The 16,767-nt window shown below is 44.2% G+C and overlaps 1 protein-coding gene across 1 annotated transcript in view; it reads right to left on the bottom strand.

The window, feature by feature from the left end:
* The window catches only part of LOC109860052, a gene marked incomplete at its 5' end in the record, with an annotated part of 130,685 nt that overhangs the window by 81,932 nt on the left and 31,986 nt on the right, over positions 1 to 16,767 (bottom strand). Inside the window, one exon of the mRNA XM_020438899.1 lies at positions 5,710 to 5,928. Within this exon, the coding sequence (XP_020294488.1) occupies positions 5,710 to 5,928 (219 nt within the window). The remainder of the gene's footprint in view (positions 1 to 5,709; positions 5,929 to 16,767) is intronic.

The following is a 16,767-nucleotide window of genomic DNA, read 5'->3' as shown; positions in this document are numbered from 1 at the left end:
ATATGGGAGGAGCTAATATAACAACATATACTATAACATATACATATTAAAATGTAATTGTGTGAAGCGCGCCGGGCTGTCCTACGCGCGTAAGACAGCCCGATGCACGCTTATTCGCGGATCTTTGTTAATTAAAATTTCGGTAACTATTGCGAATCTAGCAAAATGGTATAGGACTTTTCACCTTAGTTTTATTCCTTCTACCTGTGTACGAGCGATGTTAAACCAATTCTGGGACACCCTGTATATATATACCGTATCCGACAATTAGTGTAAAATCTCTTGTAGGCAGGTAGAAGTAAAACTGAGTCGAAAAGTCTTGAACTATTTTTTTCTATAACATGTAATAAACGAGTAATTATTAAGTAAATTAGGCCAATCAGTGCCGACCTTTAGCCGGGCGCATGTCAGTAAGCCGCGCAGAGCGTTCACGCACACCAGGCGCGTGATTCACTAACGTGCATTTGGCTAAAAGTCGGCGCTGATTGACTTGAATTATTCAATAATTACTCCTTTATTATATGTAATAGAAAAAAATGGTTCAGGACTTTTCGACTCAGTTTTACTCCTTCTACTTGCCTACGAAAGATTTTACACTAATTGTCGGACATCCTGTATATATATTGTTACGCGGCGGTCACCGCGTATGTGTCGCGAGAGCCGCGTGAACGGCGCGCGCTCGGCGCGATTGTTCGTCGCTGGGCAACGGAGTTGTTGAGAGAAGTAACGGAGACGCGAAGCTGTCACGACGAGTTACAGACGATCCTGTAATTTTCTGTAGTAATTAGTATTGAAATAAAGTGTTGTAAAAAGAAGCTTCGTTCTCTCATTTCCGCGAACGTGTGCGCAAATCACGGAGATCGACGACGGGGCAGTACCGCCACCGCGAGTGTAACATTTTGGGGGCTCGTCCGGGATCGGTGCGTACGACAAGCGTTCCGTTCTCGTAGAGAATTTTCTGCAGAGAATGAACTGCGACGAGACAAGAAGAAACGCAAAGGAAACGGACGCGGACGACGATGTGGTCGCTGCGCGAAGGAGGAAACGCGCGGAAACGGCGACGGAGTCTCCGGATATGCGAGCGGTTCTGCGAGGGGTTCGTGAGCCAGGAGAAGAACGGCAGCGTAAATGCTGGTTTTTCCACCAGCGCGAAAACGAGTACGGCAACTTCGTGCGTTCAGGCGAGTCGTTAACAAATCTATTTTTTTCGTTCGGGCGAGTGAACTAAAGAGTGTTGAAAAAAATAGAGCCGGACCTCCGCCGAAGCGGAGAGAATTCCTGAAAGCTAGAGGGAAGTTCGCGTTTTGTCGACTACTCCTTCCACGGGCTTCGCAGCTGGGCAAATCGTTTTCTTTCATCTCTGAAAATAGTCATAGTTAGGTTTGGTTCCTAATAATAGGACTAATTCCTAGTGCTACTCTGCCTTGGGCAAGGTTTTCTCATTTGTAATTTGGTTTTCTAATTTCTATTGGTTTGTCTATATTCTAGGTTGTATAATTTCTATTGGTTTTTCTATATTCTGGAGGAGATCTATTAATGTTTCCGTGGATTTTGCGAAAAGGTGAGGTGTCCTGGTTGCCTGGCTTTAAGGAGGGAGGGGTTTGTTTACATGTTACCGCTGAATTTAAGAGATGGAATTCTCTTCACTTTGGTTCGACACGGGCTATGTTAAGAGTTCCTATTTGGTTGCTGTTGTGTTTTGTTTCGTTTCTTATTCCTAGCGGCGTGTCGGTTTCGACGAGAGGCTGCGCGAACGTCATGAATATCGGCGTCGAAGAACATCTTTGAAAAAGACGACATCGACGAAGAATGATGTCATTGGCCGGCGCATCTCTGCTTTGCCTCCGGTTTTTGATGCGTGGTTTTCCTGGGGGACAAAGAGCAAATGCCAAAGCAAAGACTTGGGGTGTCCTTAAGGACGTTGGGTCCACAAGAACTTTTCTCCTCTCCCTTGTCTGAAGAGAATTAAGAAGAAAGGAGAAAGAGACGTGTGAGTTCAACGTTGTGTTCGCTTACTCTAGACAGGAGGTTAGAGGAGAACAGGAAAATTCGTCGGGACTCTGGAAACGTCAAAAGCTGGTGTCAATTGGATTGAAGTTTGAAGCTTGATCCTGGAGTTGACGGAAGCCAGCGCACTAATTGTCGGGACGACAATTCTTGAAGAGGGAGAGCAGTGTTACGCGGCGGACACCGCGTATGCGTCGTGGGAGCCGCGTGAACGGCGCGCGCTCGGCGCAATTGTTCGTCGCTGGGCAACAGAGTTGTTGAGAGAAGGAACGGAGACGCGAAGCTGTCACGACGCGTTACAGACGATCCTGTAATTTTTTCTATAGTAATTAGTATTAAAATAAAGTGTTGTAAAGAGAAGCTTCGTTCTCTCATTTCCGCGGACGTGTGCGCAAATCGCGGAGATCGACAACGGGGCAGTACCGCCACCGCGAGTGTAACATTTTGCCGCCTCCCAAAATACTAATACTTAATACTAATACTTAATACTAATTACTACAAAAAATTACAGGATCGTCCATAACGCGTCGTGACAGCTTCGCGTCTCCGTTACTTCTCACAACAACTCCGTTGCCCAGCGACGAACAATCGCGCCGAGCGCGCGCCGTTCACGCGGCTCCCGTGACACATACGCGGTGACCGCCGCGTAACATTGCCCCCTTCCTCTTCCAAATCGTCGTCCCGACGATTAAAGGAGGTCCGGTCTTCCCGCTCACTCCTGGACTGCTGCCACAGGATCTCAAGCTGACCGGTCGAAGAAATTCCTCCGAAGAAATCCTCCTCTTGAGAAATTTTCTTTCTTCGGGGCTCCGACAATTTCTTGAAATCCCTCGGACTTCGGACAAGGAGAGGGGGGGAATTTGCGTGGACCCACTGCCCAAAAATGGGCACCCTGAGTCCCCGCCTCGGCATTTGCCCAATGGCCCACAAGAAACCACGCGTCGAAAACCGTGAACGAGGCGGTCTTCACTGATACAATAAAGGTAAACGTGATGAAACGGCACGGAATGACACGACGTCGCTACCTTTCGACGTCCTCGATAAAGCAGGAAAAGGAAAGAATAGATTCTGTAAAGAAAAACAAACAAAACAGGAAACTTATAGCTCAAAAACTGTAAAACGAAAACTGAGCCGAATGCTTGTAGAGAGAAATCCATTGTAAGAACCAAATCTTATAACTACTGTCATGTGATTACTTCTCTACTCAAAAGCCCCGCGATCTCGTCGCCCCGCCTCCATCTCTCAGAGGACCTAATTTCCGACTCAACTAAATCAGTTTTGTCCACCTCAGGACGGTTAGGACTCTCTCGACAGAGAACCAAAGGCGCTTCACCGCTAGAACCATGCAACCTGAAGAAATTATTTCAACCGCTAGAAGTTAGAAAGCAAACAATAAAACACCACGTCCTAGTCACCAATGGAACGCCAAGTACCAACTGGCGAGAACCTAGAAACCTTGCACAAGGCAGAAAAATACTCTATATTAGAACCAAAGATAATCCACTCCGAGCCAACGGGACTACTTACTCCGGCAAAAGAAATTCGATTCGTACAGGAATCAGACTTAACTGTGACCGAAAGAAACGATAGTAGCACGCCCAGTTACGGGGTCCGAAGAGAAAACATTTTTACCGTTCGTAGTCGTTCTTAAACCAAATTTCCACTTCTTTCAGGAATTCTCTCTATTATCCCCGGCTCAACTTTACAGAGCCGAACTTGCCCCGAAAAACCCAACCGAATCCTGCGCGACAAACACGCACATTAGTTCGTTCGCCCAAACAGGAAACAAATTTATTAACGACTCGCCTGATATTCGCGTCAGCCGCCTTTTCTTCCGCCGGAATTTATCCGCATGACAAGACTTCACTCCTCGCAGCCGCGTAGAATCTTTGGACTCCGTGCGCCGACGACGACACATCCTCTTCCCTCGCCGTCGTTCCGTTTGCAGTACTCGTTCCCCGCCGAGCGCGGTCTGGAGCGCAGTGGACTCACCCGTAAAATTTCCTTTCCGTTTCGACGTCGCCGTGCTCATGACCTGCGTTTTCATTATCAGCTTCCTTCCCTTTTCTTCTTTCTCTCTCTCTTCGTTTGTTCGAAATCCCGGACGAAAATGTTACACTCGCAGTAGCGGTACTGCCCCGTCGTCGATTTCCGCGATTCGCGCACACGTCCGCGAAAATGAGAGAACGAAGCTTCTCTTTACAACACTTTATTTTAATACTAATTACTACAGAAAATTACAGGATCGTCCGTAACTCGTCGTGACAGCTTCGCGTCTCCGTTACTTCTCACAACAACTCCGTTGCCCAGCGACGAACAATCGCGCCGAGCGCGCACCGTTCACGCGGCTCCCGCGACACATACGCGGTGACCGCTGCGTAACAATATATATAAGCCAAACTTAATCCAAACATTTAAAACAGAAGTGGTTTCTTTTTTGTCAGTCACTTTATCTCTTACGACAATATTCGTAATTATTTTTGCAATTTTGGTCGAATTTCTGAAAGTAATCCCTTCTATTTTGCCTTATCGATGTTCCGCAGCAATAGTCTTCGTTTCATAGCGTCATCGCACTCTTAAAGCATAATCACTTTTGTGCGCGTCTCACTGCTATTCGCAAAGAGGGATTGTCGCTGAGATAAGTGGTAAAGAAAAAGTGATCCTTAGCAATCCGGCCAAAAGTACAAATAATTCCGAGCACTGTAATATTATAATACAGTATTTGCCACATTTGAATAAATAAAGATTGTATCCATCAAGTGCTCAGTCGCTAAGCTCTTCTGAAATATTCTAATTCGTATTTCCTTTAACGATGTTTGATATTTCTCGTTCTAGCAACGGATGCTAAGAATAAAAAGAATAAGAAATTATAAATTAGAAAAGAACTTGGAAAAAACCTAGCAGTGTTGCTCAAGCAAAGCTTTTACATATCCAAATGTAGCAACAGAGAGAAGACTGAGAGCGGCGATCCTATTGTAGTTTCTTACAACGGTTTCAGCCGCTGGTTTTAGCGCTATATCCGCAAAAGTGAATAACAAAGCCCGTTCCACATTAAAGGTAAGTCACAGATCTCGTGGAACTGATCAATCACGTTGATCGATTAGCCGATTTGACTATGCGATTGGTCAATTCCACAAGATCTACAAATTGTACTTAATGTAAAACGGTCTTTGAGATCTACTTTTGTAGATATGGCGCTAAAACAAGCGGCTGAACCGTTGTAAGAAACTACAATAGAATAGCCGCTCTCAGGTTTCTCTCTGGTAGCAAGCATTACTATAACATATCATATATCAAAATCGTATTATGTAAATAAAAAGAGAATGCGTGAGCAAGGAAAATACAAAGCCCCATCCCCATCTCTACTCTGAAATAATAATCAAATCTATCCAGTTTCCTTGTTGAAAGTAGAAGCTTCAATAACCTCGCTTTGCGTGCAAAGTCGAAAACCTATATATGTAGAAATTTTTATCATTACAATACATTTAATTTCTTAATTCTATATAAATGATTTAAATTATTAAAAGTATTATTAAAAAGTCTTATCTGAAAACTTATTTTGTCTAGTAAAATCAAATTTTGATAGATTTTTCATGTTATAATATATATAATCAATTATTAATTAATTGACAAATTATTATTCTTCAATTCGAATAACTAAACATATATATTAAAAAAGAAAAAAATAGATAAATAACATACTTCTCGTATTGTGAGTGTGTGTGACATCATTTGGATGTTAACTTGAGATTGACTTGTAGGTAAGTTGTCTGTCGAACGTGATCTGGCCAAAGATCGAGATCCTGTCAAAACATTTTTGCTTTTGAGAGCCATTTCCGTGCGCAGAAATACTCGTGATATGTATGCTGAACTAAGTCCACGAATACCGAAGGCCGTTCGTAAAAACTTGGCGGGTGTTACCTAAAACAGAACAAAACTCTAATTTTAATATTTGTAATAAAATGTTCATAAAAATTATGGATTTCAAAAACCTTAACTTTAATTAATATTAACTACAATACTAAAACCTTTTAAGGCGAGAGTAGTTGCTGATGGAAATAAATAGCTTTTGTAATGGTGTAAGAGAAACAAATAATATAAATTACATTTAACATATTATGTAATCTCAATGTAGTAGAAGTATGTTACAGATAACTATTAGACTAAGATCGTAAACAAGAGAACCTTGGGGTAATGACCTTACCGATTTCTATATTTGTTTCGTAAAGAGACCTTAGTATGAACAAAGAGAAGAACGAGAGCGGCCAAGCCCATAAAAGTTTTTACGATCGCTTTTTGTGGACATGGTTCTATTCCGTGCTGAGATGTGGTGGGGATACGCACACAAGCGAGAACTTTTCCACGAGCGCACACGGACGGCGGTTCTCGCTTGTGTGCGTATCCCCACCACATCTCAGCACGGAATAGAACCATATCCACGAAAAGCGATCGTAAAAACTCTTATAAACCTTTATTGAGCAAAGCAAGAAAACCCACTACTCAAGCGTTTTTGAAAAAATCGAGGTCAAAAAATCCTAAGCGTCTTATAAACAAACCCACACAGACGTCTTCGAAACGTACCATATATGCCCTCACTTGTCCATTTCATGACGCCAAATTTTAGACGTCCAAAAGACGTCCAGAGAACGTTTTATGAACGTTCCATAATATTGTCCACACCTTTGTGCAGAGATAAGACGTTTTGAAGATGTCTTGGGAACGTCCATAAGATTTCCCGAAGACATCTGTGGTACGGCCCGAGGACGTCTGTGATAGGACCCGACGACGTTCATTGTAATGTTTTAAAAGACGTCTATTATTCTCAGATAATTTGTGAGATTTAAAAGACGTCTATTATTCTTAGATAATTTGTGAGATACAAGGTAATTCAGAACCCGTTCTCCTTGAAAATACATATTTTTGATTAAATTCTAAGACAACTTTTTATTTGACAAAATTTTGTTTGAAACTTACTTTTCGAGTTATTAATAAAAATAGGTGACTTATCACAAGTCGGATACAAGAAATAGGCAGAGGCGGCGCAACTCACTGTAATTGACAGTGATTTATGTGATGCACGGATTAAGTGATATAAATTACAAATGAATATATGAATAAGTGAGAGAAAAAGAGAGACAAAAAAAGATACGGAAACAGTGTGTAGCGCTCAGCTGATCGCACCAGGTAATGCCTGACAGGCATTACTGTCTTTTCAATGAGAGAAAGGTCCGCGGACCGACGCCAATTCGTCCGTTCTGCGCATTGCCCCTCCAACGGGACGCGGAGAAAGTTCCCCATTCCTCAGCGCTGTACTGTTTGTGCAAGCTGTCAGTGCCTATTATTATTCTGACTGCTTTCTTTTTAAAAAACACAAATCGACACAGATTAACACACTCAAGCACAGTTTGACTCTTCTCCTGAGAAGAGTCAATGTCAAGTCATTTATGTCAAGTCTTATATGGAAATCGAAAATATATAGTTTTAACTTATAAAATGCCTTCAAAGTTCTGTGACTTTAATGTTAGACATTAAGTTATAAATGACTAAATTTTGACTAAAGATGTGCCTTCGTGGTCGAATGAGCTATAAAATCGAAATGAGTGTCTCGTTTGAAAGCAATATGACTTAGTTGTATTACCTAATTTCAACTACGTAGACGATATGTGTTAATTGATCAAAATATCCTAATTTTTACCTTATATAAACCTTGCATAGTCGACTGAACTAATAGGGAAAATTTAAGGCTTGCATTACCCTTGCACGATCGTGAGTTATGATGGGAGCTATAACTGCAAAGTCGAGATTATCAAGAAAATTGCTCTATTAGGAAATTTGGACTGAAATTAGTCCAAATGACCAGCAAAAGTGCTCTCAAAGTTAGTGATTGTACTAAGCAAAAATTTACTCTGGTTACTCTTGCTACTTTAAAGATAAAAATGTCGAAACAAAATGTGGGACAAACGAATATTCCATTTTAGAAATATTCTCATGTTTTTTTTATTATAGCCACAAGTGTAAAGTGATCAGCACTCATTTTGATTATTTTTCTTCTTTTCACTGTCAGCACACTCAATGTGCTGTCAACGAATATAAATATGCGTCTATATTTATTGATGCCGATAACAGTTATCAAACCATAACCTACCCTAACCTAACCTCTTTATATCTTTACCTCAATCGAAACAATCGATCATGATTTTGAAGTCGATCTAACTTGTAAGTAGAGAAATCGGTCTTACTAGTTGTAATGTTCTATTGGTCGACAAGACGACTTCAAAGGTCACAACTTTAAAGTAAAAATGTCCTGATTAAGAAGAGTTGCCCTCAAAATTAGGCATTCGGTCTTCGAGCAAGGAAATATAATCTATATGTCAAAATTCTCACTTAAACGTAAAATCAGCCATGGAAATGAGAGCAGAAATGTCCGCCATGTTGTATAAAAATGCTTTCTAAAACAGAGGCATTAAAATATGTTTTATTATATTTTTCAAGTGATTTAAGCTTGAAAAAACGATCTACTTTAAGATAATTTTTAGTCCAGGTTCGAGATTATATAGTTTTATAGTTCTATATAAAAAATAAATAATTGTTAAATAACTAACATTTAAATATTAAATGTTTAAATTATTTGTTTTTGAAAGCGCGTTAAGTTTAGGAGATGTAAAATTAAAATCTAGACAGACAATTTTTTTTCGTCTTTATATTTCCTTCATATATGATGCAATCTTTAATTTTAAAAGTAAAGTAGCGGTGGACTTATAGTAATTTATTTCAGATTTCTATGGCCAGGGTCCGTACCATATATATGAGTAGGACAGATTCTGGTCTTGAATAATATAAAATAATATGCTGCCACCTAGATGTCTTGAAGGAGAAAGCTGCGTCGCCAAAAGAAAAATGTAAAAATTGGTCACAATTAAGTCGGAATTACCATCATATTACAAATATTCGATCTTCTAATTGGTTTGGTTGACCAAATTGGACTATGACCCATAGGACAAAATGTTTTACATTACTTCATTTTGACCATAAAATGACTTCAACTTTTTTCCCCACTTACCATCATTCGACGTCGATTTGTAGTAAATAAGGCTTGGTCGACAAAACTTTTAGACCTATTAGAAAGTCAAATAGAGGTAATTTTGCCCAGTTTTGCTGCTTGGGAAGGCATATAACAAAAAAAACGTAATCACACTTTTTTGAAATGTTTTATTCTGAATCGATTAAGACCAAAACAAACATGATCGGTTCAGTCATTACTTAAATATTGCCCTGAGAAAATCTCCCCACTCCTAAATTGCATGAATCTCGCGTATAAGAGGCACGGTGCGCGCAATTCGAGCGCCACTTTGTTGCGCGTGAACTTGGCGCGAGGCACTACCGTGCCTCTTGATAGAGAAGAAGGGCGATCAATTTATTATTTGGACGGGACGTGGTGAATGCTGGTGATGTCACAAAGAAAGTGTAGATAGAAGAAACAATACAATTCAACAAAAACGCATATCTCCGAGGATTGACAGGGCCAGCTAATCCAACTGGAAAAGGTAAGAGATTAATCATTTTGCATAGTGCTGCTGGTTTCGTTCCTGGCGAAACTTTAACCTGTTTCGAATTGAAGAAAAATACGGAAGATTATCACGATGAAATAAGCAGCGACACATTTCTCGAATGATTCAAAAATATTTTACCATTATTAGAAAACAATACTGTGATCGTTATGGACATCGTTCCATACTATTCTATGAAAGTGGAAAAACTGCCGAATTCTTCTTGGAGAAAAGTGGACATAGTGCAATGGTTGGAAAGTAAAAGAGTACAAGTATTAGACAACATGATAAAGGTCGAATTATTGAACATTGTTGCACAAATGAAAAACAAGTTTGATAAATATATCATAGACGAGGTAGTTAACCAAAATCATAAAACGGTTCTTAAATTACCTCCATATAATTGTGAACTTAATCCGATTGAACTGATTTGGGCTTTTGTTAAAAGATACGTTAGAAATAATAACACTACTTTTAAATTACAAGACGTCAAACTATTACTCGAACAAAATATTGATCAAGTAACAAGCACTAGAATCATTGTATAAAACACGTTAGAGACAAAGAGACAAAAATGTAGAAAATCGACGATATAGCCGACACATTGAATGATACAGTATCTCCATCAATATATACTGCTCTTAGCGAAACAGAATCTGAAATTTCTAATAACTATTTTTAATGGTATACGTATGTTTATAAGTGTGCTGAAGTATTATTATATATTATATATAAAGGTATATATTTATTTTATTATTTATTGCATTTGTTTTTGATGTTTTGCAATTGAGCATACATTGATGTTAAGTAAGACATTTCAATTAAACTGTGCACCTCTAATGTTTAAATGTTTACATTTAATGTGTTACGTCCTGGGGACTCCACGGTTCCCTTTTTCTTGCAACGCGACGCGCCAACGCATAACAAACCCTTTTTTTTGTAAATACTGAAAAGCAATAAATAACTCGAACGGGTCTCCTATCGTTTGGAAACTTAGACTCCAAACGATAAGAGAGCAAACGGAAATCACATCGGCGCCCGAAAAAATAAACCGCGCCTAGTAATAACCCGGAATTTTGCTCGAGCAAAAACGAGCAAAAAAAATTTATTGTTTAAACACTCTGAGCAGCTTTCCAAACAAACTCGGATATCTCCAGGGCAAGAAGAACACTGCCTATAAAACTTAGAGCAGCCGGCGCAAATAGAAACTCCGGCGCCACGAGCAATTTTATTATAAACAAACAGCAAAGGGTCTATGTGGCATGATCGAAAAAACAACACTCTCCCTTTTCCCTTCTCCGGAAAATCGGACAAGTCGACCAAGGCGAGAGATCGTCGCCGATTGGCGATCTCAAAAGTTTACCCAACCAACTAATCAACAAATAGGAACCAGCGAAGCTCGACCGAGTTTTCCGATTGGAAGAGTCCTCGGTTACTCAAAATTGTATATAAGCCGGGACTCTCGGAATCAGAGTCAGAAAAACCGCTGATCTTGAATCGGAAACCTCTAAAAAACCCACTGATCCTAAATTTCGTCGGAAGTCTCGGGAATGCCGCAGCAAATCGAAAGTGAATGCAAGTGCGAGTAGTGTACCGAAACTTCCCCGAACACCAAAGCCGCACAAGGTTCCGAGCGATCCACCAAACCGTGCGGGCCAAAAAGAGGAAGGAAAAATCGCAGCCAGAGATCAACTAAGTAGTAAGTCCATCTACAAATTTTAATCGGAGGTCTTACCACTCGGGTAATTTAATTTGAGGTTGATACTCGGGATCTATTATAGACGCATAATCGCCTAGAAATATCGCGAAAGCATACTATTTTGTTCCTTCGCAATCTCCCCTTTAACCACTCTCGATAGGAGAGCAGTTCGCGACTTGAATCGCGAGTAGCATCCGACCGAGGAATCAACTCCCTGTCTAATCACCCTCGCCAAGAGAGCAGTTCGCGACTTAAATCGCGAATAGCATCAGAGAGAGAGATAGAGATAGAGAGAGATAGAGAGAGAGAGATAGAGAGAGAGAGAGAGATAAAGAGAGATAGAGAGAGATAGAGATAGAGAAATAGAGAGATAAAGAGAGATAGAGAGAGATAGAGAGAGATAAAGAGAGATCCCCTCCGAGGGTGTGCCACCTTGTCGCGGTGGAGGGGCTTGAGTGCCGTGCTGATCCGTGGAGCTATGCCGGCGGGAACTTCGGTACCTGGCAGGGTCACCCTTGCCGGACAGGTCCACGGGGAGCGGCCAGACCAAGAGCGCACCCGGGCAGGCCGGGCTCGTTAGCCCTGTGTGGGCAGCCGGCCTAGGAGAAAAAAAACTCCGAAATTAAACCACTCTTCTAATTATTATGATGAGTAGTTCAGAGGAAGAGATAGCCGTACCGGCCCAGAGTGATCGGACACTCAGGGCCCGGCGTGGGGGTGTTGCCGTCCCAGGCACCCCCATGTCGTCATCTCGAGATGGGCTACCCTCCGCCTGCACCGCAGGAGTGGGGGAGAAACATACGACTGCGAAGAAGCGTTCTGACATTCTCGCACTTGGTGCGCGACGAATGTTTGGGGCGCACGTCTCTTCTACAAGGGAAAGCGCGGATGGTGCTACTCCTAGGGGAGACGGTAAGAAGAAGCCGGCGAAAGAGCGTCCTCGCTCCCCAACATACGCTGGCTTGTCCGGGTCCCCACTTCCATCCGGGGGCTCGGACATGGAGGTGGAGGAGGACGCCTCCACACTGGCCCCCAGCACGAGTGGGGGCGTAAGAAGACCACTGACTGCCGCCGAGTTTCTCGGCATTGTCGCGGCCGAGAAGCGTGCCTCGGACGCGAGGCGTTCGGAGGCAGTTATGGAGCTGGAGGACGAGTCGTGGCGCGACACCACTCGGCTACCGTCCTCCAGGCTCTCGTGCCCGGTTGCCTCCGCGGCTGAAATGGTGCAGAAGACGCACGCAGCCGCGGAGGCCGTGACGAAAATGGCCACCACGTCTAAGAATCTTGCCGGACGTTACGTCAAGATTTTGAAGGACGTGGCGGCCACAATAAAGGGACTGGGCGATGGCATTGTCGCCCTCGCCCATATGCCTATTGAGGCGGCAAAGTCGGAGCTGTCCAGGCCTGGCGCGCTCGTGGATGAGCGCGTCAGGACGCTGGAGGAAAAGCTCCGGCTAAGCAAGGAGGCCGGGAAGATTATGTCCTCCCGGTACAAAAAAGTCCGCGAAATGCTCGACGCGGCCTACGAGAAGGGTTTTTCCCTCGTGGGCGCGTCGAGGAGGGAGGTCGCGGACTGCGGGACCCAGGTCGGAGGGCCTGCGCTCCCTTCGCAAGCGACCGCGGCAAAGATCCCGCCGCCGCAGACGAACTCCCGGGGGATACAAACGGAGGGGGGAACGGATGAGCCCCTCATAGAAGATCCCCCTCTTGACCCCCCGGAAGAGAGGTGTGTCCGCCTCTTAGCGGACAAAATTGGGGACGCGATGGAGGGGCGAATCCTCTCTCTAATTAGGAGAGAGCTTGCCCCTCAGTCCTCGAGCGCGCCTGCAGCTGTACCCGCCCCGACCACCTAAGCGACGGTTGTGGGGCGCAAGGCGCGTAGGAGGGGAAAAGAGCTTCCCCCTCCTGAGGAAAAATGGCGCCCTCCCGCTGCTCCCGCTGGCGCGAGTCGACGCGCCGGGGCAGCGGAGAGGGCGAAACTCGGCAGGCTCCCTGTTGGGGCTGCCGTCCTCCTTACCGTGGGGGAGGGCGGCAGTTATGCCGAAATAATGAAGAAGGCGGCGGCCGCCGTCAATTTGAAGGAAGTCGGAATTTCCGGCCTCCGGATAAAGAGGGCGGCCAATGGCGGCATGCTCCTCCAGGTACCCGGGCCTGGAGGAGCTGAGAAAGCCGACGCCCTCGTCGAGAGGGCGTCGAAAGCGTTCGAGGGCGTTGAGGGGGTAAGGTTCACCCGTCCCACAAAGTACGCGGAAATTCGCGTGCGGGACGTGGTGCCCCCCCTCTCCGCGGAGGACATTGCCGCCGCATTAGCGGCGGCAGGTAGATGCCAGCCCAGTGAGGTACGAACTGAGCTGGTTCGCTCCTCTCCCGTCGGATACGGGACCTTGTAAGCCCGTATGCCCTTGAGGGCGGCCCGGCGGGTAGTAGGGGCAAAACGAGTAGAGGTGGGGTAGTTCAGCCTCCCCGTCGAGGCACTGGCGGCACGGCGTATGCAGTGCTACCGGTGCCTCGAGTACGGGCATGTGGCACGAAAGTGCTCCGGTGTAGATCGGAGCACGGCGTGCTACAGATGCGGGGAGGGTGGCCACCTTGCCATCTCGTGTAGAGCTGCCCCCAAATGCACATTGTGTGCGAGCCGGGGGCAGACAGCAAACCACCGGATGGGCGGCGCAAGTTGCGTCCCCATTCCGGCTAAAAAAGTAGCCACCAGGCGGGGCGCCGGAGTTCCGGCGTCTACGCTGCCACCCGATGGCAAGGAGGGCGGGGAGGGGGCGGTGCCTGACCCCTCCCCAAAAAAGAAGAAGAAGAGACGGGCCCGCAGTGCCGGGTCCGGCGGAGACTCCGCCGGCTGGGAGGAGAACGAAGAGGGGGTTTTCCTCCTCTCACCGGTGGGGAACCTGGCCCGGCTGTGGCCGGAGGAGGGCGAGGGATGGGGGGACGTCCCTCCCGCATCCGCCCCCTCTAAGACCACTAAGCCCGCCGTGGGAGAGAGGGGGGAGGCCACTGGGGCCTCCGCTCTAAGCAAAGAGCCCACCGGCTCCCGGAAACTGCCGGAGACCGGTGAAAAGGGGAGTGGGGACGGCGCGATGCCTTCCCCTCTCCCCAAAAGGAAAGCGTCCAGGACCAGAGACCGTAAGGTCGCTGGCCCCCGGACACAAACAGGTGCGGCGCCAAAAGCGCCAAGTTCAGGGGGAGGCTCCACTAAGAAGCCTTCCCCCAAGCGGCAAAGGGGAAGCAAGTTAGCCTCCCCTTCACCGAGAAGAGAAAAGCCGGGACCTAAGTCCTCCAAGTCGGGCAATTAAGCTCGACTTGGAGGCAGTATCCGTGCTCGGGGTGGGGAGGTCACGGCTCGGGCGTGACCCCCGGACCCAGCCCCAGTTATGGGGCTGCTTGGTCGCGGGTAAGGGGTGCGTATAACATGTATCGACCCCTCCTGACTTTGGTCACAGGGGGCGGGGACTTGGTGTGGCAAGTTGGGGAACTTGCCACGCCATTGCACAAGTCCCCAGAAAGGGGCGGCTTGAAGGAGGACTATGGCCCCCTCCTCCTGCCGCAACCTCAAAGGCAACGGTGATAGGGGGCGTTGTCCTTTGGGGACAAGTCTTGGACTCGGGGGGGCCTGGAGACGTAATAGCCTCGCGGCTGCCACAGGCTCCCCCATTATGTCCGGTGGAGGCCATCGAGGGATTTTAGTGGGTGCGAGTCCCACACTCCCCGCCCAAATCCCCACAGGACGGAGGTGATAGATATATGTGTTCTCATTTTCTTCATAAACACAGTTCAAGTATCGGCAGCAAAGAACGAGCATCAAACATGTATCTTATCGCTTTAACTGTGTTTATGCTAGAGCAATACTAAATAAATAAAAGTTCGATGCTTCGACGATGAGAAGACACATCACTGTACACAGTACACGATCGTCGTGTAGACACATCAGTAGACAATCGAGCACATTAAGTGATTGATATTATATTAAGAAACAAACACAAGACGATTTTTACAATTTATATATAAGTTTATCCAGTACGATGAAAAAATGGGCCGGAGAAAAGCAAATTTTGTACAGGAGTATTTCCAGTACAATTCATCGTGTAACAAATCATTATGTTTAATTAATGATTGTAGACATGAAGTTACTGTAAGTAGTTTTAAATGTATTTATATATACTAGACGTTGATTATTTTTTAAATAAAATATATCTTTAAAGAAATCATGCTACAAATTTATTGGCACATGTATCTTCGACTCATCCGCATGAATTTACTTTAGTCACGCTACGTAATAAAAGAAAGCATGAAGAAATGGCTGCTTCAACACGTAGAAATGGCACTAAGACCATGAAGAACAAAGTTTTAAATGAATGCGTAGATTTAGTTACTATTCACGGTCGACCATTGAATCTAATTAATGATATTGCGTTTCAAAATCTCATTCATATGATATCGTCCGTGGCAACTTCGAATATTTCTTCACAAGAAGTAAGAAATGCCGTTGTAATGAAAGCACAATGCTTTCGGGAAGAGGTAGCGAAGAAACTAAAAAATAAATTAGTATCATTGAAAATTGACGCCGCGACCTGTATGGATCGCTCTTTTATAGGAATAAATGTGCAATACATAGAAAAAACACAAGTTGTCTTACACACTCTAGCAGTGCAAGAAATTTACGATCGATATACAACTGCAAACTTAAAAGATATATTAAAAAATGTACTTTTAAGATACGGAATATCTGTGAGGCAGATTTATTCTATAACGACGGACAACGGATCTAATATGATTAAACTTGTTGAACTTCTTGGGGAGGATCAAGAAGAATTAAAATATAATGAGGAAAATCATATTGAACAGCTAGAACTTTCATTGTCAAATGAAGAACTCAATTTGGATAATGAAGAAAATAAAGAAAATATAGAAGAAGTAATATATCAGGTCAGATCAGTGCGGTGTGCAGCTCATACACTGCAATTAGCAGTATCGGACACACTAAGAGATAGTACAATTTCGGCAATTATATCCGAAGCGAGAAACGTCTGCAAAAAATTACGGTCGCCGGTTGGTAAAAGCTTCCTGAAAGCAATGAATAAAAACAAACCGATCCTGGATTGTCCAACACGGTGGCACTCAACGCTAGATATGCTCGAGTGTCTTTTAGAATTAAAAGAATGTTGTGATGGTAACGAGATAAGGATCAATATTTATCTCCTGAAAAATGAGCCGAAATTAAAAACATTGTGCGTTCTTTAACGCCAGCTCGTATTGTAACCAAGAAGTTGCAAGAAGAACAACTTCTTATCGGAGATTTTTATCGCACGTGATCACAATGTATGCTAGAAACTACGAAATTAAAAACAATATTACAAAACAAATTAATTGAACATATGAAAATACGAGAAAAACGTCTGTTTGAAAGTGATTGTTTTTTGGCAGGTATGTATATTCCTCGATGTGCGATGTAAACTCATCAAGTGTATGAGAGTTTGAGACAAAAATTTTTAATATTGATGTTTTCTT

This window comes from Pseudomyrmex gracilis, unplaced genomic scaffold, assembly GCF_002006095.1.
Source record: "Pseudomyrmex gracilis isolate BER0280 unplaced genomic scaffold, ASM200609v1 scaffold_320, whole genome shotgun sequence".
Classification (NCBI taxonomy): domain Eukaryota; kingdom Metazoa; phylum Arthropoda; class Insecta; order Hymenoptera; family Formicidae; genus Pseudomyrmex; species Pseudomyrmex gracilis.
The sequence above is the reverse complement of the archived record's forward strand: the minus strand, read 5'-3'. Positions and strand labels throughout refer to the sequence as shown.